We start from the raw sequence: 23,484 nt of genomic DNA on the forward strand, positions 1-23,484 counted from the left end.
GAGATCAACAAGGGAGCCTGGCCCACTCTCACTGGAAGGCTGGGAGGTTGGGTTCCCATTGGAAGGACCTGAGGGCCAGGCTGTCTTGGGACCACAAAAGAAGCCTTGCTTGAAGGGCTGATTCCAGACTCCTGTCTGAGCTTAAGAGTGCCAAGCAGACCACCCCTCTGAAGTGCTTCCCTGGAAGCAAAGGATCTCTGTGCACACTTCTGCCTCAACTCTGGAAGGAGAATAGCTTTTGCCTTCACCATTTTCTTTACTATCATCTTCAAGTCCTCTCCAAAGAGTAAGTACCCCTTTAAAGGGCAATAACAGTGCATAGGACACAGAACGAGAAGCCAAGTGAACCAAATCATAGAGAACATCTACCAAAAAGTCTGTCCGGGATCCAGAAACTTCTGCAGGCAATGCAGCATAGCTCTAGCCATATAGCCACTGTAGATGGTGGCCTGAATGCTGGATGCCTTTATCGAGAATGCCAGGTGGAGCTGCTGCTTCACTTTCTTATTCTTGAAGTTCTTTGAAGGCTGAGTCCCCCTAGACGGGACTGGGAACTTTGGTAATCTTTCTTGTAGATGTGTCTATTGGTCCTGAACGCTAGGGTTCTGCATCCCAATTCACAAGTTGCTTGCAGAAAATTGTCAGTCATGTTTTCAACTCTTCCTCTTTCCCAGGAAATGCTCCTGTCCCCTCAGTTCGTACAAAAGCAATCAATTAGCACTGTAATAAAAGACATAACTGGAAGGAGGGAAAGAGGGAGAATCTACAATTTTATTCTGCTCTGTAACAAATGTTACCAATTTTAAACATTATAACATTAAAGTAACTGCTCAATCCAGATACAAAACATGTGCAGCCAACATTATTCCTTACAGAGTGCTCATAGCTACTCACATGACCTGCTATCAAGCAGAAACTTAAACCTGACTTTATGTTCTTGAGTGTTTTTCTTTCTTTTTTAAATATCCTCTCAGTTCATCTGAGAGACATAGAATTCTTCAAATCCAGACTGATCCTAAGGCAGAAGGCAAGTGGTACATTCATAGGGCAGGGCTTCAGGATCACTAGACACATCTACAAGATGATTACTGAGGTAAGAACCTAATCTTTCTTTCTAGTACAATGTGTTTAGAGGTCCTGAATGCTAGGGACATACCAAAGTAGTCCTCAGAGTCTAGGGCAGGCCCGCTGAGCTTGTCTTTAAGATGGAAAACCCTGAAAGCGGCATCCTTCCCAGCTGTTACACTCGCCCTATAGAAGGTATGATGGGAAGGTATGAAGGGTAGACCATGTAGCCACACCATAAATCTCCTTGGGCAAGACAACCCTAGCCTTCACCCACGAGGCAGCATCTCCTCTAGTAGAGTGCACTCTCAATGCGATTTGTGGCTGTTTGTGAGGAAGAAGGATTCCACTTCGTGCGCAACTGGACAACATTCTGAGGGAAGAGCAAGCTATTCAAGAAGGATGGACTCCACCTCAGCGGAGATAGAACGAAGCTACTTGCAAGCAACATCAAGAGAGAAATTGGGAAGTTTTTAAACTAAGAAGAAGGGGAAAGCCGGCAATCGACCAGGAGTTGATTGTTTGGGAACCGGTATACCCAGAGAATACCGTGCAGGAAGACAGCGGAGAAGACTCACCGGATCATAGGCAAAATAGAAATCCTGATGGATCGAAAAGGACACAAGAGGGAAGAATTTGCAAGAAAGTAACAGGTGGCAAACTCAAGTATATGTACACAAATGCAAGAAGCCTAAGAAACAAGATGGGTGAATTGGAAGCTATGGCACAAAAAGATAACCTTAACATTATCGGCATCATGGAAACATGGTGGAACGAGGAAAACGCCTGGGACACTGTGCTACCGAGATACAAGCTACACCACAGAGACAGAGTAGGCCAAAAAGGTGGGGGTATTGCCCTATACATCAAAGAAAGAATTGAGTCTACCGGAGAGAACATGCCGGAAATGAAAAATAAGAAAGTCCTTATGGGCCAAAATTCCGGGGACAAAAGGAATGGAAACGAAGACTGGCATCTACTACCGACCCTCGGGGCAGTCCGAAGAAATTGATGGAGAGATGATGGATGAGATTAAACGCAACTGCAAGGGAGACAACGCAGTTATCATGGGTGACTTCAATTATCTGGGGTTAAACTGGAACCTCCGGCTGCAGTAGACTATGAGGAAAAAATAGCCGAGTCGAAAAACTTCAAGCCGTTCTTTTGATATATTAAGGGGAAATAACATGTGAAAGAAGTGGTGGGGCCGTTGAATGACAATGGAATAAAGGGAGTAGGAAGGGAAACTGACAGAACTGACGGTCATCCTAGAAGAGGTATGCAAGCAGATTGATAGGCTTAAAAACGACAAATCCACGGGACCGGATGGCATCCATCCGAGGGTAATCAAGGAATTGAAAGGGGCTATATCTGAACTGCTTCAACTAACAGCCAATCTGTCGATCAAATCGGGAAGGATTCCGGAAGACTGGAAAGTGGCGAATGTCACGCCGATCTTCAAGGAAGGTTCAAGGGGAGCGCCGCTTTAGGGAATGCCTCTTCCGTCCGCTGGCCAGCCTTCCACGTCAGGTGCCTTCCGCATGTTGGAGAGCCTCTATCTGAGCCTACGCAGCCAAGTGCCATCCCACCTGCACGTTGCGTATGATCATTGACATTGTGCGTGTCATATGCAACGTGCAGGTGGGACGGCAATTGGCTGCGTAGGCTGATAGAGGCTCTCCAATATGCGGAAGGCACCCGACGTGGAAGGATGGCCGGCGGACGGAAGAGGCATCCCTTTGAAGCGGCACTGCGGGGTTCTCTGGACACTAGAAGCATCCCCCTGAAGTGGCACTGCGGGGTTCTTCAGCGGATGACTGATGGGGGAGACGGCGCTGCAGCACTCGACAGGTACAGACCCCTGGGCCACCTTTTGGGTTCTGGAATGAATTGTCTACATTGCCACTATTTTCTATGGGGCACTTTGCTTTGATATACAAGTACTTTGGATTACGAGCATGCTTCTGAAACGAACTATGCTCGTAAACCAAGGTACCACTGTATTTATAAACGACCTGGAAATTGGTACGACGAGCGCAGTGATTAAATTTGTGGATGATACGAAGTTATTCAGAGTGGTGAAGACGCATAAGGATTGCGACATAAACACCCTTGAGAAATGGGCTGTGACATGGCAAATGAGGTTTAACGTGGATAAATGTAAGGTGATGCATGTCGGTAACAAAAATCTTATATATGAATACACGATGTCTGGTGCGGTTTTCGGAGAGACCCCCCCAGGAAAGAGATCTGGGAGCACTTGACGACAAGTTGATGAAGCCAACCGTGCAATGCCCGGCAGCTGCAAAAAGGGCGAACAGAATGTTAGGAATGATTAAGGGGTGATCACAAGCAGATCAGAGGTGGTATTCATGCTGCTGTACCGGGCCATGGTACGCCCCCACCTGGAATACTGCATCCAGCACTGGTTGCTGTACATGAAGAAGGACACGGTACTACTCAAAAGGGTCCAGAGAAGAGCGACTAAAATGGTTAAGGGGCTGGAGGAGTTGCCATACAGTGAGAGATTAGAGAAACTGGGCCTCCTCTCCCTTGAAAAAAGGAGGCTGAGAGGAGACATGATCGAAACATTCAAGATAATGAAGGGAATAGACTTAGTAGATAGAGACAGGTTGTTCACCCTCTCCAAGGTAAAGAGAACGAGAGGGCACTCTCTAAAGTTAAAAGGGGATAGATTCCATACAAATGTAAGGAAGTTCTTCTTCACCCAGAAGTGGTGGAAAACTGGAACGCTCTTCCGGAGGCTTTTATAGGGGAAAACACCCTCCAGGGATTTCCTGATAAAGTTAGACAAGTTCCTGCTGAACCAGAATGTACGCAGGTAAAGCTAGTCTCAGTTAGGGCACTGGTCTTTGACCTAAGGGCCGCCACGTGAGCGGACTGCTGGGCACGATGGACCACTGGTCTGACCAAGCAGCGGCAATTCTTATATTCTTATGTTCCAGATATGCAGAGAAAACAGCCAATTTAATCCATCTGAAAATCGAGGCTTGAGACGCCAACCTACCTTTATTGACATGCCTGTTCAAAACAAAAAGGTGATCCAATAGGCAAAATGCATTGGTGATTGAGGAACCAGAGAAGCACTCACTTGATATCCAGCAAATTAACGCTCTTTATCCTTTTCCTTAAACCCCGCAGGGTGAAAGGTGGGTAAATGGACTTCCTGACTGATGTGAAAGGTTGGATGTAGTCGCCACCAGGAACACTGTCCTGACTGTAAGATCCAAAAGGAAAGGTCTCATACAGAGCTGTACTGAGAACTTGCAACATGATGTTAAGGATCCAGAAAGGGAAAGGGGAATGCACCGGAGGGTGTAACCACAGAGCCCTTTTAATGAACCTGGAAACAGGAAAGGCCTATCTGCATTTTCAGTGATCCTACCAACAGCCCCTTCTGAAGACCCTCCTGCATAAAGTCCAGGACTACTGAAAGCTCTATATCCTTCCCTGCACATCAGCACTGAAAGGACTTCCAGGCTTTAGCATAGGCTGCCACTATCTATGGTTGCTTAGCTCTGAGCAACATGGTGATGATCACATCTGAATAAACTTTGCTCATCAGGGCCGCCTGCTCAAGAGCCATGCCGTAAGCCCGAAGTGTTCTGAATTCTCAATAGGGACTGGTCCCTGAGTGAAAAGATCCATTGGACAGATAGTCTGAGGCCTTTGTCTCTCTGGAGAAAGACCAGGCCTGCATACCATGGTCTGTGAGGCCAATTGGGCACAAATAGGACCACCAATCCTGAAGAGCTTTAATACCAAGAGCCAAAGCTTCAAATTGCTGCTTGAGGTGTAAGTCCACTTTGTGGTCCAGAGTATCCTTTATCACAGCTCCTTCACTAGGCAAGATTGATTTGGTGACCTGCGCCATCAGCAAATCCACCTTCAGCTGAACTAAGAACTGATGAAAATTTAGTGCCATCAGATGAAACTTGGTCATAGTCTAGTAGCCACTGGCATGGACCCTTCTGATGAATCCCAGTGGTCCGTGACCAGTTTGGTGATGTCTAGATGCGAGGAAAAGAACGTGGCTGGAGTTACATAGCTGCTCTTAACTGAGCACTGAGACAAGGAAGCTGGAGGGACTTCCAGCTTTAATTCTCGCAGCTTAGGCAGAAATAATGCGCAGAGGATGGTGCACTGTGGGGTCTTCCCCCAGATCTAGGGCTGTCACTGCCTTTTGACTGCTGGTCTAATGCAAGGAGAAGACTCTGCAAGAGAAACTTCATCCTGAGACAAAAGTAGCATGGAATTGGACTTTCTTCCCTCTCACTCTATAAAAGACTGTACCCTCCTGTTCCAGGTCTGTTTCCTCGTCTGGATGGGGTGCATGAGGGGAGTTCCCCTGTGCCACTGTCACTGGTTCATTGCAAAGAGACGCTATAGACCCTCGGCAGTTTAAATAGACATTCCACATAAGGCTCACAAAATGTGGAGTGAAGCCTTGTACTAAGAGTTCAGAAGACCCCGGCAGGAAACCCCTGCTGGTCATCCAGGGCTCCACCTCACCCACGCAACTGCATTTGGCCAAATCACCTTTGGAGGTGGGGCCTGGAAAGGGTCATTTCCTTTGGGAGTGCACCTCCTGCAGATCCTCAGTCCTGGAGGACTTGGATGAGGCTGAGCCCAAGGCTCCTGCCCCTTCCCCTCAACCTCCATTATGTGGGACATGGACACTCCCCAGCCAGCCAGCACAAACCTGGCATGATATAGTGGTGAGAAAGCCTGCAGAGTTAATCTCTGTTGATTTTAAGCAAAATCAAGGTTGTTTAAAATTGAAGATGGCCACTGCCAATAAATTCATGCCAAAAACGGCCCATGGGGACTTCTCTGAAAGTTTAAAAAAAAATGCAGGGAAAGGGGTTTTAGAAGTGGGGGGACCTAGACTCTGGCTGCAGAAACCTTCAAAAATTAGTTTTGGACTCCCCCCCCCCATTTTCCCCATAGTCTATAATAGCCTTACTCACTGTGCCATGTGGAGCCTGCTTGCCTGCCTAAGCATAGGATTTCAGTTGGAATTAACAGAGAAGAAGTCTGCCTCACAGATTCGCTGGATGAACCTAGTTTTCTGGCTGCCAGTTGAACCGAGATCAGACTGAGCCTCAATCCCTAGAAAACCTCACCGGCAAGGGGGGAGAACCACACAGCCTGCCCATTAGCCCTGGCTGAGTCGGGAGGGAGCCAAACAGCCTGCGCTCAAGCTCCTGAGTAAATAAAAAAAAATAAAAGCAGGCTGGCTAGCTAGGTGTCCCCAAGGGCTGATCCTGCTAGCAGCAGACCTCCACAGCACAGGTCTGCATCTTCTTCCATGGGGTCCAAGTGGGAATCTCTGGGCATCAAGCCTCCAAACAAACACTGAAAAAAAAATACCAGAAAATAATAAAACCGCAGAACATATCAAAAGTACATCTGAGCAACTTGCTTGCAGAAAACAAACTGAGGGGGCAGCAGCAGCTCTCTGGGAAGAAGGCAGAGTTGAAACCATCATTTGACAGTTTTCTGCAAGGAGCTTGTGAGTTGAGATACAGAATCCTAGCATTCAGGACCACTAGACACATTGCACTAGAACTGCCTTTCTGACCACTGTCACCAGTGCATCCAATACAAACAGATGATATGACAGTTGAAATTTGTTCGAAACTTCCTAATACCGCAGTAAGAGCCTGCATACATTCAACAATTTTAACACCTGATCACTCTATCTCAATCCCGAGGGAGTGAAGGCAGGCAAGCGTACTTCTTGGTTGATGTGGCAGCTGGAAACCACATTCGGTAAGAAAGATGGGACTATGTGTGAGACCACACCTGAATCTGAAATTCTGAGGTAATCGCCACCAAAAACACCGTTCTGATGGTAAGGTCCATCAGAGAAGCTTGTTTCAGAGGTTCATAGGATGCTCTAGCAAGCCCGGAGGACCAGAGTTAAGGCTCCATACAGGAAAAGACTGTTGCGTCAGAGGACGGAGGTACAAAGCACCCTTTAAAAACCTGTCCACATCTGGATGTGCGGCTATGGTGCTCTTAACCCTAGACCCAAAACACGAGAGCCCTACAATCTGAACTTTCAAAGAACCAACCGCTAGGCTTTTTTCCAGACCTTCCTGCAGGAAGGCGAGCACCACTGAGACTGGTGCAGGGCTCTGGTCCTCACTCATCTGAGTTCACCAAGTCTGGAAGCACTTCTAAGTTTTCGTACATGCGGCTATAGTTGCCTTCTTCCTACATCTAAGAAGGGTGGAAACCAGTCAGTCCAAATAACTTTTATACACTAGCGCCGTGCCTAAAGAACCATGCAATAAGACCAAAGTGTTATGGATTCTGCAGGCCAACTGGCCCTGTGTGAGCAGCCAGGAATGACATCGAAGTCTGAGACTTTGATCCCTTTGTAGATGTATACTATGGTTTCCTCGATCAAACTGGTGCTGCTAGATCAACCAGGTTTTGGTGTGCCATGATCCTGTGCAGAAGTATGCCTATCATGGGTCTTGGAAGGAAGGCTTAAAGAAGACCTGTCTTTGGATAGGGTTGCACCAAGGCAACCATGCCTTCACTGCCTGGCTCGTATCTTCGACTAGCCACGAGTGTGGCTAAGGGTGAACCTATCTTGTATGGCCAAGGGAACTGGCCTGTGGTGACCAGAGTGGCAGATAGTGACCAAAGGAGCTGGAAGTGGCCAGGAGCCAAATGACCGGGCAACTAGAAGGAGCTGAGTGACTGGAAGTTACCACGAGTTGAAAGTGACCGGAGAAGACCTGAACCAACCTGGGAGGTCTGGAAACTGATAGAACCAGAGAAAATTTATTCACAATGAGCTACTGCTTGAACTTTATGTGCAGTGACATGGCCTTCAAGCATAAGCCCAACCTGATCATAGCAAAAGGAGATACAATCTGCCAGCCATGTGCAGATGGTTCTCTTAGTGATAAGGAGCTCTTTTAGGATCAAATGACAGAAACAGCTGATTGGAAGTTCTGAAAGGTTTGGTCTGACCCAAGTAATAAGGAACAGCACGTTTACTGTCCAATGTGTGGAGTGCAGCTTCAACAGGGTGAGAATGTGGTCTTGGAATGAAGACAAGAAGCACTATAGATTGGCTAAGATGAAATTCTGAGACAACTTTCAGGAGGAACTTAGGATGTGTGAAGAACCACCCTATCATGGTAGAATGATGTATAAGGTGGATCTGACACAAGTGCTTGGAGTTCAAGACTTAGCATGCAGATGTGAGAGATATGAGAAATACTACTTGAGAGATGAAGACACAGTTGGTTCAAAGGGAGGCTTCACTAGAGTGGAACGATAACATCGAGAACCACAAGCAACTGGAGGAGGTTTGAATGGTGGTTTTGTATGATAAAGGCTTTTAATGAATCTGGAAACTAGAAGATGGACTGAAAAAAGCTTTTTGTCCAGCAGTGTATGGAAAGCATTTATAGCACTGTGATGAACTCTAATTGAAGTACCGTATTTTCTCGCATATAACGCGCGCGTTATACGTGCTTTTTACGTACCGCGCATACCCTTGCACGTTATATGCGTGAGAGTGTTGTACAAATTTTTTTTTACATAGTTCCCCCCCCCCCCCGACGTCCGATTCACCCCCCACCCCGAAGGACCGCTCGCACGCACCGGCACCCCCACCCCGAAGGACCGCTCGCACGCACTCCCACCCGCACCCCCACTCTGAAGGACCGCTCACACCCCCACAGCCTCCCGACCCCCCCCATCATGTAGAAGCTCCTACTGGTGTCCTGCTGCTTCCTCTTGGCGGTCCCGACACCCGACACGATCGGGGCAAGAGGGAGCTCAAGCCCTCTTGCCCCAGCCAACCGCGGAACCCCCGATACGATCGGGGCAAGAGGGAGCTCAAGCCCTCTTGCCCCCCCGACTCGATCGGGGCAAAAGGGAGCCCAAGCCCTCTTGCCCTGCCGACTCCCCAACTCCCCGACAATATCGGGCCAGGAGGGAGCCCAAGTCCTCCTGGCCCTGGCGACCCCCCCCGCTAGTTGTTTGGGCCAGGAGGGAGCCCAAACCCTCCTGGCCACGGCGACCCCCTACCCCCACCCCGCACTACATTACGGGCAGGAGGGATCCCAGGCCCTCCTGCCCTCGACGCAAACCCCACTCCCCCCAACGACCGCCCCAAGAACCTCCGACCGCCCCCCAAGCCGACCCGCGACCCCCCTGGCCGACCCCCACGACACCCCCACCCCCCTTCCCCGTACCTTTGTGTAGTTGACCGGACAGACGGGAGCCAAACCTGCCTATCCGGCAGGCAGCCAACGACGGAATGAGGCCGGATTGGCCCATCCGTCCCAAAGCTCCGCCTACTGGTGGGGCCTAAGGCCCTGGGCCAATCAAAATAGGCCCGGGAGCCTTAGGTCCCACCTGGGGGCGGGGCCTGAGGCACATGGGCCCAACCCAACCATGTGCCCAAGGACCCCCTAGGAGGACTTGGGCTCTCTCCTGGCCCGATATTGTCGGGGAGTTGGGGAGTCGGCGGGGCAAGAGGGCTTGGGCTCCCTTTTGCCCCGATGGTGTCGGGGAGTCGGGGGGGCAAGAGGGCTTGAGCTCCCTCTTGCCCCGATCGTGTCGGGGGTGCCGCGGTTGGCTGGGGCAAGAGGACTTGAGCTCCCTCTTGCCCCGATCGTGTCGGGGGTGCCGCGGTTGGCTGGGGCAAGAGGGCTTGAGCTCCCTCTTGCCCCGATCGTGTCGGGGAGTCGGGACCGCCAAGAGGAAGCAGCAGGACACCGGTAGGAGCTTCTACATGATGGGGGGGTCGGGAGGCTGTGGGGATGCGAGCGGTCCTTCAGGGTGGGGGTGCGGGTGGGAGTGCGTGCGAGCGGTCCTTCGGGGGGGGGGGGTGTGAGCGGTCCTGCGGGGGGGGGGTGAATCGGACGTCGGGGGGGGGGCATCAGGCTTTCAGGGTGGGGACAGGACTTCAAGGGGGAGAGGAGAGTCGGGGCGGGCGAAAGGAGAGTCGGGCAGCATGCGCGGTATACGGGTGTGCGCGGTATATAAAAATTTCTGTACATAAAATTGTGTTTTTCGCGTGCTATACCCGTGTGCGCATTTTACACGGGTGCGCGTTATCTACGTGAAAATACGGTAGTTTTGAGATCAGAGTTAGAGAAGTGCAGAAGATAGTTCAGAACCGATGGGAGAGGACAAGTGATCGGGGGTGCAGGTCACAGAAACTAAAGAGAAGAAGGCAATATATCTATGAAAAATCTTTAATTAGAATTTTTCCACCAGAACCTCTGGAACATTTTAAGTACAGTAAAGTAAAAGGCACCAAGTCAATGGTGATAATAGTAAAATTATTAGATATTACTGAGATCAGAAATAATATTACTCAAAACTATGTATACTTCTCACTCCAAATTCACGAGTTTCTAAACACTGACCTACCCCCTGTCTCCTGGACCTCTCCACACTGTACTTGGTGGCCTAGTGGTGAAGCGGGACAGGAGCAATCTTTCCATGCTCCTGCCCCGTGCAGAGCCATCAACAAAAATGGCTGCCGTGAGTTCCCGCTGTAGTTTCATGAGACCATGGAAACTCACGGCAGCCATTTTTGTTGATGGCTCTGCGTGGGGCAGGAGCATAAGAAGATCGCTCCTGCCCCACTTCACCGCTAGACCACCAGGTGTGGAAAAGTCTGAGAGGCAGGAGTGTGGCAGGGGTGGGTCAGAGTCGGCAAGTTATTTATGATTTTTCCATATTCGTGGGGCGGCTCTGTCCCTAACCCCCACAAATATGGAAGGAGAAGTGTACTTCAATCATAATGCCTAAACTACAGAAGTCTAGACATGCTGCATGAATATCAGCATACAAGAATGAAAATTTTCTATGACACTCTCAAGAACTTACCTTTGAGTTTACAAGTGGTGTTTAGAGTTTAATGAAGGCATCTTTAGATATCTGATCTAATATTAATGAACAGCACAAGGCTCGCTTTGTACTTCCAAGTTAATATGTAGTCTGCATCATTGAAGATCATGCTGTATTTTTGCTATCCCCAATAATCTGCTTGCCTTGGATCGGTGGCATGGAATGCTGCTACTATTTGGGTTTTTACCAGGTACTTGTGACTGGATTGGCCTCCGTGAAGAAGAGATACTAGACTAGATGGACTATTGGTCTGATTCAGTAAGGCTATTCTTATGTTCTTAATCTGCATTTATTTTCTGCCCTAACAATGAAGAGTCAAGGCCAAAAAAAGTCAACAAACAATATCACTTGATTTTTGGGTGGTTTCTGTGTGTAGTAAACACCACAGAGGTACATATTAAATGATGCACTGTGGTCCTCAAAGACTTTTTTTCCTTTTTGTTTGTTTTCTTAAGGACTATACTCAAATATCAATGTGATGATTCCCCCTGTTATCACGCAAAACAGGGGAATTATCACATTGATATCTGAGTAAATTTCTGATGGGTTCATTTAAGATAAATCAGACCTTCACAACAGTTTATAGGCATTTTGATTGTTGTTGTTTTTTTTTTTTAAACTCAGGTGGCAGCCAAAAGAGATTGTTGAATTCTGGTTGTTTTATGTGTTTTTACATCTTTGAGCATGATTGACTGGACACTGAGACCATCCCTCTCGTTTTACCCAACCTTACCATCCTTTTTAAACATTGTAGTTTTCCCCTCTTCTCTCACATTTATGTCATGTCTGACACATTCCTCTACCCCTAGACCTAAAATTGTAAGCTGCTTAGACATTTTTGTGATAAGCAGGATATCAAGTTCTTAATAAACTTGGAAACTTGGATTTCATCATTATTTTATCTGTTGTAATATGTGATCCATGGAGATCTACTGTAAGCAGGATTAGTGGAAAATAAGTTTGATTACATACATAAAATTGATTCTCTGAATTGAAGGAAGGATGAAAATGGAGCTTTTCTCTTGAGATTTGACTGTGCTTTATTTAAAGTTTTGATTTGAGATTCTGTGAAGCATTACTTTTGTGGTTCACATTTATAGGGGGCCACAGACTTTTGAATAATTTTTTCTGAAGTACAGTATAAGATTATATGCACTGAAAATGTAGCTTCCTTTCTTTTACTTATCACTTTATAATTGGACTCTGCAGGAATTAAAACTGGGACAGATGACTACGGGACAGATGACTATGGGACAGATGATTTACTTATCTGATGATCCCCTATTATGTAAGACCTAGAAACATGATGCCAGACAAAGGCCAAATGGTCCATCCAGTCTGCCCATCCACTATCTCCTTTCCCTAAGAGATCACCATAGGCCCAGTGTTCTCCCTAGAGCCTTTTAGCCGGGCACTCTGCCCGGCTAATTTAGGTGAACACCTGGCTGTCTTCCTCCAATTAGTAAGTAACATTTTAAGTAAGCAACAATTTGGGGGAAAAAAAGTTCCGTGTCAGCATTTTCTTATGCTACATCTCCTTCCCTCAGGGCGTCTCTCCCACACTGTCTTTGCAACTGCAACACAAACAAGTTCCCTGTTTTGGGGTCTGTACGGCTCTCGCCGGTTGGTCCTCAAGAAGCGGCCGGCACAGCTGGGGGTGGGAAGCAGTGGAGGTAAGGCTGCGATCAGCTCAGCCAATAGGAAGAGCAGCAGCAATGAGAGGCAAATTTTGACTGGAGGAATGTATCGCTCCCGCCATAATATTTTTTACCTTAGCGGAGCGCTGTGCATTCTCCCGCCTAGCCTCTATCATACCGCATCGCTTTCTGGGGAAGATGCCAGTGCCTCCGGTGTTGGCTGCCCTGGAGGAAAGCGTCGGGGATGTGGGGTAAGCTGTCTTCAATTTCTCTCCCAGTAGAATGTGCTTCCACAACAACCACAAGTTCTTTGAGGTACAGAAGGCTGTGTCCCGAGTCCCACTTATTAGTATCCTCATCAGGAGGCTTTAGTGTAGAAAATTAGTGGGTATGAGAGGCTGGGACTCAAATCTTGAATTTGTACTCAGATATCCTTCTTGTCTTGAGGCTCTGGACTCTAAATGTTGGTTCTTAAAGGTGGCTCGATATAGTATTTGGGTGGAGAGAGCTTAAAGGCCCAAAAGTTCCAGTATTTTTGTATTGTTTCAGCAGTAATCCTGAAAGCTTTTATCACTAGCCATTGCCTAGATGTACAAAAGTATATCATCTCTGCTCATCTACTTTGTTGACTTTCTTTTACCTAATTGTAATAGGTTAATATAGTTCTCCCTTTCTACTTGGACAACCTGTATTGTGAATCTGTGTATTTCTGGAGTCCCTCCTATGAGTCCAACTTTTCTTCCTTTCTCCTCCGCCCCCATTGGCAACATGTCTCTCCTCTCTCTCATTCCCTCCCCTGCTGCAAAGGTGGGAGGATTCAAAATGTTAGCAGGAGGAAGATAGAGAGAGGAAGAAACCTGAAACAAAGGGGGGTGGATGTTGGACTTGTGGGTGTATAGAGGGAAGAGAGAGAGAGACTGCAGAGAGATGGAAAGATTCTGGACCAAGGAGGGAGGGAGGAAGGAAAGAGAGAAAGAGAGGCAGAGAAAGACCTGGAAGAAAGGAGAACAAATGCTGGACACTGGGGGGAGGGGTTTGTAAGCAGAAGAAAGACTGAGAGAGATGAGAGAGAAGCCTGGACCAAAGTGGAAAGACAGGAGCAGATGCTGGATTATGGGAAGTGCAGACAGAAGAGACAGAGGGGGAGAGTCCCTGAGGAAGAACTGAGAGATGCAAGATCATAACAGAGGAAGGAGAGAGAGGGAGACATTTTGCCAATAGGGGTGGAGGAGAGAGGAAGAAAAGTTGGACTCATGGAGAGACAGAGATGTTGGTTGCGGAAGGGAATGAGGTCGGGAGGAGAGGAAGCATGCAGGAGGCAGAAAGAAAGAAATGTTGGATGCACAGTCAGAAGGAAGTCCAACCAGAAACTAATTAAATCACCAGACAACAAGGGTAGAAAAAATGAACTTATTTTCAATTTAGTGATCAAAATGTGTCAGTTTTGAGAATATATAATCTGCTGTCTTTATTTTGGCACTAAATTTGTCTATTTCTATAGTTGTTACTGACTGCATATCTGCCTTGACCTCTTTGAAAACCCCCTCAAATGTAAATGATAATTAACATTTTCTCAGCATATAGTGTGCTTTGCGGGTTTTTGTTTTTTTTAATTTTGTGGTTACCATTATGAATTAATAAGATTGCGTCTTATGGAGCGAATACACCTCCGCGGGGGGGGGCCCCCCTGGCGTTCTGTTGCTGCTAGTCGCGACCCGCCATCTCCTCGCCGCCCTCTTACTTGCTCGCCGTTGCAGGAAGGAAGAGAAGGACCGGCGGTGTGCAATCGGGCCCACAAGTCTTGCCCCGATGTCAGTTTCCATTGGAGAGAAGGTCCAGGCCAGCCAATCGCTGGGCCAGACCTTATTTCCAATGTCAGAATTGACGTCGGAAGAAGGCCTGTGGGCCTGATTGCAAGCTGCCAGCCCTTCTGTGGAGTTGCACACAGGAGTCGTCAGCCGCTTGCCCTGTTGGCAGCAGGAGTCGGCAGCAGAGTTGGCAGCAGGAGTCAGCCGCTGCTGTGTTGGCAGCGGCATTGGGTGTGCTCAGAGGTCCAGAATTGCAGGAGCCTCGTTTTGAGTGTGTTGCTGTCCAGGAGTGCAGGAGCCTTGTTTTGGTCAGAGGAGCCAGCTTTTGATCTGTGGAGGGATCTTCGGGCTCCTGAGAGGTGGGAATTGCTGCAGTTCCTGTGGTGGGGCCTTGAGGATCTTTCCTGTGGCAAGTTCAGGGGTGTGTGTGTGTGTTCAGGGAGGGGGGGATGTAGCTTGATGCAGGTGTGCTAGGTGCACTTGTATATGGCCTGGGAGGTGAGCCTCTGGTTATTTGGGATAGTGAGGTGTTGGTAGGTTGGGGGTTTACCAGGGGTTTTTTGTGCTCCTTATGGTGCCTGCTAAAAAGTCTGGTTCCAGGGGAGGGAGGGGTGGTGGAGCTCGGAGGGGTCTTTCTGCAGTGGTGGCAGTGTCTTTGGCGGACCAGGGAGGAAGAATTGGCGTGGCAGGGAGGAAGGCATGCAGGCTTCGGTGTGGGAGGGAGGAAGGTCAAAGGCTGGAGGGCAGTGAGGGGGAGGGGGCAAGAACTCAGGAAGGAAGGAAGGAGGAAGGGAGGGAGGGAGGGAGGGAATAGAAAGAGACAATTGCTGGGCCTGAGGAAGTAAGAAAGGAAAGAAAGTAAGAAAAAACTATCTAGTGCAACCAAAAATCACCAAAGGTAGGATTTCAATTTAATGATCAAACTCTGTCTGCTGCAGTATATTTGTCTATTTTTCTAGGTTGCTGGGTTCAGAGGCACAATTTGGTTCAGAATATTTTTTTCTTGGGCTTTCCTCCTCTAAATCTAAGGTACATCTTATGGAGCGAAAAATATGGTATATTGTGTGTACATGAAAAATGAATGGAAGAAATTGTATTACAATTAGTACTATTTTAATGGAGGTGGGGTCACAGGCGGAGCTTGGGCTGGGGTACTTGGTTGATATTTGTTAGACTTAGGGTGTACTTGGCTTGAAGAAGTTGAAAAACACTGGTCTAGGTGACTATGAAGTTCACTCAGTAAGGGCCCCTTTTACAAAGCCACAGTAGCGATTCTCCCATAGCAAATGCACTATAGTCCATTCAATTCCTATGGGCTTCAGTGCATTTGCTGTGGCAAAATTGTTATCAGAGGATGCAAAGCATTAACTGATTCAACATGAGTTTGAAGTTGGTTGAATAGCACTCTCTCAAGTATGGTAGTTTTGAAAGAATGGAAGGTTGATACTGGCCAATAGTTATTCGGTATAAGAGCATCTGCATTACTTTTTTCCAAGGGTGGCTTAAATGCTACTGGAACACTGCCTAAGTGTCAAACCTTAAAAAGGAAGTCCTATTGGAAAATAATTAATAATTAACTAATAAAAATAGTGCACATTTAATTTTCTCCACCACCAAATTTCCCCATTCCGCCCCACCCGGCTACTTTTTCATGCCACCCGGCTGGAAAAAAATTCTGGGAAGAACACTGCAGGCCTATCCCACGCTTTCTTGAATTCAGACACAATCTGTCCCCACCACCTCTACTGGGAGACTATTCCATACATCGACCACCCTTTCTGTAAAAAACATATTTCCTTAAATTACTCCTGAGCCTATCACCTCTTAACTTCATCTTATGCCCTCTCACTCTGGAGTTTTCTTTCAACTAAGAGAGACCTGCATCATGCGTATTTATACACACAAGAAAAAGTGGGAACGGACAATGAACACTCCACGTAGGTATTTAAACGTCTCTATCCTATCTCCCCTCTCTCGCATTTCCTTCAAAGTATGTGTACTGAGATCTTTAAGTCTGTCCCAATATGCCTTATGAAGTAGACATTTAGTTATCTTCATCTGAACTGACTCCATCCTGTTTATCTTTTGTACACCAAATGAAGTCTCACCAGAGTCTTATACAGGGGCATTAATATCTCCTTTTTTTCTTCTCCCTATGCACCAAAGCATCCTTCTAGCTTTCACCGTCACCTTGTCAACCTTTTTGGCCAGCTTATGATCTTCATATACTATCATACCGAAGTCCAGCTCCTCTTTCATGTGCAAAAGTTCTATTTTCTTCACCCTTAAAGTTCTCAAGAATGGTGACACACTTTTATAGCTACACTTAAGTTTACAAACCTATTATGTGGTTTTAGTATCATTGTTTTTAAGCATAACTAGAAAGCATACACTTCAGTGCAAAAAATTCTACAGATAAAACAGTGTAGAATTTCGCAGAATTTAGATTTTGTGCAGAATTTCCACAGAAGTAATATCCATTAGGGATATCCTGAAAACTGCTCTGTTTGCAGTCTTCAAAAAAGTGAACTTGGAAAAGTCTACTATAAACTGTATTTGTATCTTTAAGCTTCTTCTATACCAGTGTTTCTCAAGTCGGTCCTGGAGAACTCCCTTGCCAGTCAGGTTTTCAGGATACCCACAATGAATATGCATGAAAGAAATTTGTATCTAATGGAGGCAGTGTATGCAAATCAAGTTTACACATATTTATTGTGGATAGCCTGAAAACCTGTCTGGCAAGGGAGTACTCTAGGACTGACTTCAGAAACACTGTTCTATACTATGCAGAGCCTTTTTTAAAATAAAGATAGGTGAATTAGAAATAAACACACATTTCACATGATACAGCAGAAGTGTTTGTTTTTCTTAGACAAATAAACTCATCCTTACCTAATAATATGTGAATCTCTGGCATAGCCACCATCATATTCAGTTGTTTCTTCTAATGCTTGAAAGTCTAGATTCTTAAATAGAAATAAAATATTTTCACATCTCCCATAATAAATCCTTTGGCATCATACATTATTTTTATGATGACATCATCGTACATTATAGCAACAACATTTTCCAGTGAATCAATCTTACCCTACTTCCACAGATAAGCAGTTCAATTTCCTCTGGCCTAAATAAATACTTCAGAGGGGATTCATTGGTTACCATGTGGAAACCCCTTCGAAAGGCCTTAAACTGCTTTTCTACCGATTTGTTGAGAATGTACTCCGCATACAGACTGACAAATTCCTACAGAAAACAAATCCCCATAAAAACAAGAAAAATAAAGTAAGTGCAAAGAGGAATTTTTATGACACAAAAAAGAACATTAACACACTTCAACAGGTGATAGTTTATGAAATTCAGTATTCCAAAACAATGTGGTACTTTATTAAAATAAATATCATTCCTTCAACTTTCAAAGCAAAGTTGCTCAAGAAAAAAACCCTGATGCTTCTACTTTTGTCATTAAAAATTAAGTATAAACTAATACTTACTCTATTTAAAATAATTTTTAAACCTTTAATTTAAAATTCTGCTACTGCCTCCTATCTTTAAATGGCAGCTGGTTTACAAACTCAGAAAAGAACAGATGTATACAAAGCATTCTTTTACCATGCTTTCAAAAATAGCTATGTAGATAACTGTCTTAAAATGAGCATGGGTCAATCTATTTTGTATATAAACACTCAAATAACAATTTGCAGGGAAAGATGAAAACCCTATGTCTGTGCTCCTGAAGACCTTAAATGACTAGTTTTTAAAAGTAGGATAGAATATTTCAAGCACATAAATCTTTCAATGAATATCAGGACAAATTGCTAGTGCTAAGTAATGTGGGTGTGTAAGTATAACTTCAAATTTTTAAATTAAATACAAGGATCCAATTTTACTGTGTTTCTCTTCTAGCAACTTCTTTAAAAAATAACATGGACTTTTTTTTTTTTTTTGCATTTATTTACTTCATGAGGCTCACCATCACATGAAGTCCTTTCTTATCCATAATCTGGCACTGCAGTCTTTTCCCTCTTGACTCTCAGATTCATTCTGCTGCTGGAGGTATCATGTCATCCTTCCTTTACTCTCAGACACCAATCTACTGCTATGGTCACTTCCATCCACCCCTTTCCCACAAAGGGTCTGCAGAAATAGCCATTTATACCTTCTCAAACCCAGATATGAAATGGCAGCCAATAATTTTGCATTTTGCCAGCTAATGTTGTGTTCCCCTGAATATACAGATTTTTAAAAATTTATTTTGTAGCCGGCGTGGGGATGGAGAGGTTGTATCCCTATACTTCTACTAAGACTAATCCCCTCCTTTGCTGGCGTGCAGTGTGGGTTTTGGCAGCGGCGGTGAATGATCCGACGCTCAAAGAAGTCTTGTGAGCGTTGGAGCAGCCGCTGCCACTGGGGCCCACGCTGTGCGTCAGCAAAGAGGGGTAAGTATCTTAATAAAAAATCCGGCCTGGACTTAGCCTGTATTTTAGATTTTGGCCCCTTATGTGATTTGAGTTTGACACTCCTGGTGTAGGGTGTCATAATTTATTCCTCAGTTAGAATACACATTTTTGTGAATATCTTTTGTTTCATGAGTAAATCAAGGAAAATGTTTGTTGTTTACCTGTAATTACATCACTTTCTTTTCCAGAGATAAATAAAAAAAGATTTGACATTGATATGTGAACATTTCTTAAGAAAGAACTGAATATTTCATGGGGTGTCCTAATTTTTTCACGACTGTATATCCTCTGTTCTCCTGGGCTTTTTTCTTGTTGGGTTTGGGCAACTGTAAAGAGTTCATGTGCTGTGACTCGTCCTATGTGAATTTATGTCTTGACAGTGATCATGTGTGTGCATGTAAATATACTCTGCCATGAGAATATCTTGCAAATCTGTTGTCTGTGTGAGAGATGACTGGAGGAAGCAAATTTTGACATATTTTATGGGGATTCAGAGTATGGGAAGTTGTTTGGAAGATAGTGAGAAGAGCTGGTGGAAATGTTCTTTCTTTCCCACTTCCAAGTTTTTGCACCCTTTCTGTCCCCGTTAGTCTGTCATCTGCTCCCTCTCGCCTATCTTCTATTCCTTCCTATCTTGCACTTCATTCTCCCCCTTGCAGTCATTACTTTCCACCTCTGCCCTCCTTTGCATTTGCTCCCCTGCACTCACTCCCTTTTGTACTCACTTCTTCTTACCCTTCAATTTTATTCTTACTTATTAAGCCAGCTCTATTTCTTCAGTATGACTGTGGCAGCTAGATTTCTTTTCTGTGCTGCAGTCACTTCCTGCCCTCTTCTTCTGGCGGCACACAGCTCCATCTTCACCACAATTGCAGGCCACCCTCTTCATCTAGCCAATGCCATTTCAATATACAGCTCTCCCTCTGGATTCGCAATTTCCCTATTTGTGAATTCAATTATTCACAATTTTTTTTGTTCTATTTTTCTTTTGTTTGCAGGCTGCCCGAACGGGAACTCATGGCAGCCATTTTGATGACGGCTCTGCACAGGGCAGGAGCATAGGAAGATCGCTCCTGCCCCGCGTCACCACAGGAGGGAGGCGGGGTGGGTCAGAGCCAGCCCAAAAACTTATTTGCAATTTTTCCCTATTCATGGGTCAGCTCTGCACCTAACCCATGCAAATATGGAGGGAGGGCTGTAATCAGCTGCTGACATAGGAGTGAAGATGGGTCCTGCCCCCCACACTCCCTGGGGTGAACTGAAATGCCAGAGAGAGAGGAGTGGGTCAGTCTTTTAATTTGGAAGGGACAGAGCTTCGGGGAGGAAGGGGAGTAGTTAAAATGTTTTAGTCCCTTGCTCACTTAAGCAGCACGTATACTAAAATTGGAATGATAAAGAAAAGATTAGCATGGCTGCTGTGCAGGAGTGTCATGCAAATTCATGAAGTATTCCATTAAAAAAAAAAAAGTTTTAACCTCTATCCCTAACTCTGGCATGTGGCTATCGAGTCCACTAGTCCACCAGGCAAGAGGAATCAAAGAGGCTTACATTAATTTTTTCACACCAATGTGCAAATGATGCTTTTTTTGGAGGGGGGAGGAGGGATTTCTCACATGTCACTGCATCCAGGAATAAATTAGGCACCTGGCTATGGCAAACCCATGAGAAATATCCTACAAACTTTAAGGATGTAAAAATAAAAAGGAAAGGAGATTGGGCTTGATATACCATCTTTCTGTGGTTACAATCAAAGCGGTTTACATATTATATACAGATATTTCTAGGAAGGGCCTTAGGCCCCTCCCCTGCGCATCCAAGAATGCACCGGGAAGGGGCAAGCCCATTTTTTAAGAGGCAGGCCTGTCATCCGGAGCAGGTAGGTGTCCCTCCGGCTGAACTTTGTCAATAAGTTAGGTAAGGACGAAGGGGTCATCAGGGGCATCAGAGGCAAACCTCCCGCTGCAAAGGGGTAGAATTGTTAGCGACTGTGCGATGTTCTGGGAATCTCTCCTGCTGCCAGGGGTGGGTGTCAGGAGGTTGTATGATGGTGACAGAAGGGAGTGGGCATCCCTTCCGCTGCCGGGAGGGGGGGGGGGGGGGGGGTTGTACAACATGGCAGGAGGGAGCGGGCATCTCTCCTGCTTATCTTTGATTTATTTGTTTTAAATTTGCATGGGGGGGGTCTGAGTTGTCAAACCTTACTTTCTTGTCAGTGCCTGAGCCAATCAGCACTCAGGCACTGATCAAAAGTAAGGCTACAACAGCTCAGACTTGTCAGCAAATTTTGGTTGCAAATGTGGCATGAGGTTAGGGAATCACTCGGAGATGATAAGAGAATCACTTGCCCTGCTTATTTTAATATTAATGACCTCAATGTACTACATTTGCATAGCAGAATCGGAGACTGCTAGGAAACTTGGAAAAGACCATGGTAAGCAGTTTTGATAATTTGCCACTAAAATATATGCGCGCTAAACAGGCTGGAACCGGTTTAGCGAACACGTTAAAGGCATGTTTAAATTTTGAGAAGCTTCCACTTAGTCAGTCACATGTACTTTGCTGGCTAAGGGCTGATATAGTTGTTGGTTTATGATATCTTCTCAGGAAATGTAGCATAACAAATATATTTTGTAAATACTTAATGTTATTAGATATACTTACTATATATACATACACACATAGAGAAGATCAGGGATCTCAAAGTCCCTCCTTGAGGGTTGCAATTCAGTTGGGTTTTCAGGATTTCCCCAATTAATATGCATTGAAAGCAGTGCATGCACATAGATCTCATGCATATTCATTGGGGGAAATCCTGAAAACCCGACTGAATTGCGGCCCTCAAGGAGGGATTTTGAGACCCCTGAAGTAGATATACTTACTTTATATACTTGATCATAAGTCGAGACCCCCATTTCCCCCAAAAAGGAGGAAAAATGGTTGACTCGAATATAAGACGGGGGACTTAATATTCAAGTACCATACCCTGCCAGAATTTGCACCCAGTGTCCCCTCCCTCACGCCCTCCCCTGCCAGGCTCTGCATTCAGCCCCCCTCCCTGCCAAGTTCTGCACCCAGCCCCCTTCCCTATCAGGCTTGGCACCCAGCCCCATTCCCTCTCTGCCCTACCAGACTCTGTAGCCAGCCCCCCTCCCTACCAGGCTATGCAACCAGCCCCCCCCCTCACTACTTGCCAGGCGCTGCACCGCACTCAGTACCCCCTCCCTGCCAGGCTCTGCACTGCACCCTGTCCCCCCTCCCCTCCCTACCAGGCTATGCAACCAGCCCCCCCCTCACTACTTGCCAGGTGCTGCACCGCACCCAGTACCCCCTCCCTGCCAGGCTCTGCACTGCACCCTGTCCCCCCTCCCTGCTAGGTTCTGCACCCTGTCCTACCTTTTCTGCTACCCCCCGATAGCTTTTTAGTTATCTCTGGTGGTCCAGTAGTGTATGGGCAGGACCACGCTCCTGCCCTGCGCACTTCCTTTGACTCGCCGCTCGGGGTGTACAGCACGCAGGAGCTAGCTTCTCGAACTCCCTCGCAGCTAGCAGAATGGCTGCCGCCAGGTCCCATGAGAACTGGTGGCAGCCATTCTGCTAGCGACACAGTGCCATGAGCCCCAATCGGTGAGTCTAAGGAGGTACAAAGGGCAGGAGTGCAGTCCTGCCCATACACTGCTGGACCACCAGGGATAACTAAAAAGCTATCGGGGGGTAGCAAAAAAGGTAGGACAGGGTGCAGAACCTAGCAGGGAGGGGGGACAGGGTGCAGTGCAGAGCCTGGCAGGGAGGGGGTACTGGGTGCGGGGGGGATAGCAGTAAAGGTACATGGGGGTAAAAAAAATTATTTGCAGGGATCTCTCCTGTCCTGGCTTTTCAGAGGCCTGCACCAAGTTGGGGAGGGGGGAGGTCAGGTGATGATCCGAATATAGGACAAGACCCCAATTTTTGGGCCATTTTTTTGGTCCAAAAATCTCATCCTATATTCGAGTATATATGGTACTATATATACATACACACATAAAGTAGATATATCTGATAACACTATATATATATCTAATATAATAAAACCCTAAGCCACGCATGCGCACTCCCACCTGTGTGCGTCCGTTTTCCGTGAGATGTAGGGCCCCGCAGGTAGGAGTACGCATGTGCGTTTAGGGTTCTGTTTTTCCTCCTGTTTTTCGGTCTGGCCTGCTCCATGCTCGCCTTGCGGTATTGTATTTTTTAGTTGAAAGATGCGCTGGTGGCTCCTCTCACGATCCCCGCCTGCGTCGGACTTCCGACACAGGCGGGGATCATGAGAGGAGCCGCCGCCGCATCTTTCAACTAAAAAATACAATACTGCAAGGCGAGCAAGGAGCAGGCCAGACCGAAGCTCCGACTTCAACTGCCAGTTGGCCGGCTCCTGTCACGAGCCGCACCTGCTTCAGAGAAGACTTCTAATGCAGGTGGGGATCGTTAGAGGAGCCGCCGCGGCACCTTTAAACTGAAAAATAACTCCGGCAAGGGAGTCGGCCAGACCATTCCTACCCTGAGTACTGAGCTGTGCTTTTATTTAAGAATGCAATAATCGGATCTGCTCATAAATGAACTTATTCT

At 46.4% G+C, this 23,484-nt stretch overlaps 1 protein-coding gene and 1 non-coding gene across 3 annotated transcripts in view; one reads left to right on the forward strand and one right to left on the reverse strand.

The window, feature by feature from the left end:
• Positions 1-23,484, reverse strand: part of UBE3A (ubiquitin protein ligase E3A) — a 224,120-nt gene that overhangs the window by 18,205 nt on the left and 182,431 nt on the right. For both annotated transcript variants that reach the window (XM_033948634.1, XM_033948635.1), the window contains exons 8-9: positions 17,516-17,671; positions 17,321-17,394 (exon numbers count right to left, since the gene is read on the reverse strand). In XM_033948634.1, the coding sequence (XP_033804525.1) occupies positions 17,321-17,394; positions 17,516-17,671 (230 nt within the window). The remainder of the gene's footprint in view (positions 1-17,320; positions 17,395-17,515; positions 17,672-23,484) is intronic.
• Positions 20,239-20,345, forward strand: LOC117363228. Its single transcript, XR_004540002.1, has one exon. It is a non-coding gene; the product is annotated as a U6 spliceosomal RNA (small nuclear RNA).

The sequence above is a fragment of the Geotrypetes seraphini genome, chromosome 6, assembly GCF_902459505.1.
Source record: "Geotrypetes seraphini chromosome 6, aGeoSer1.1, whole genome shotgun sequence".
Taxonomy (NCBI): domain Eukaryota; kingdom Metazoa; phylum Chordata; class Amphibia; order Gymnophiona; family Dermophiidae; genus Geotrypetes; species Geotrypetes seraphini.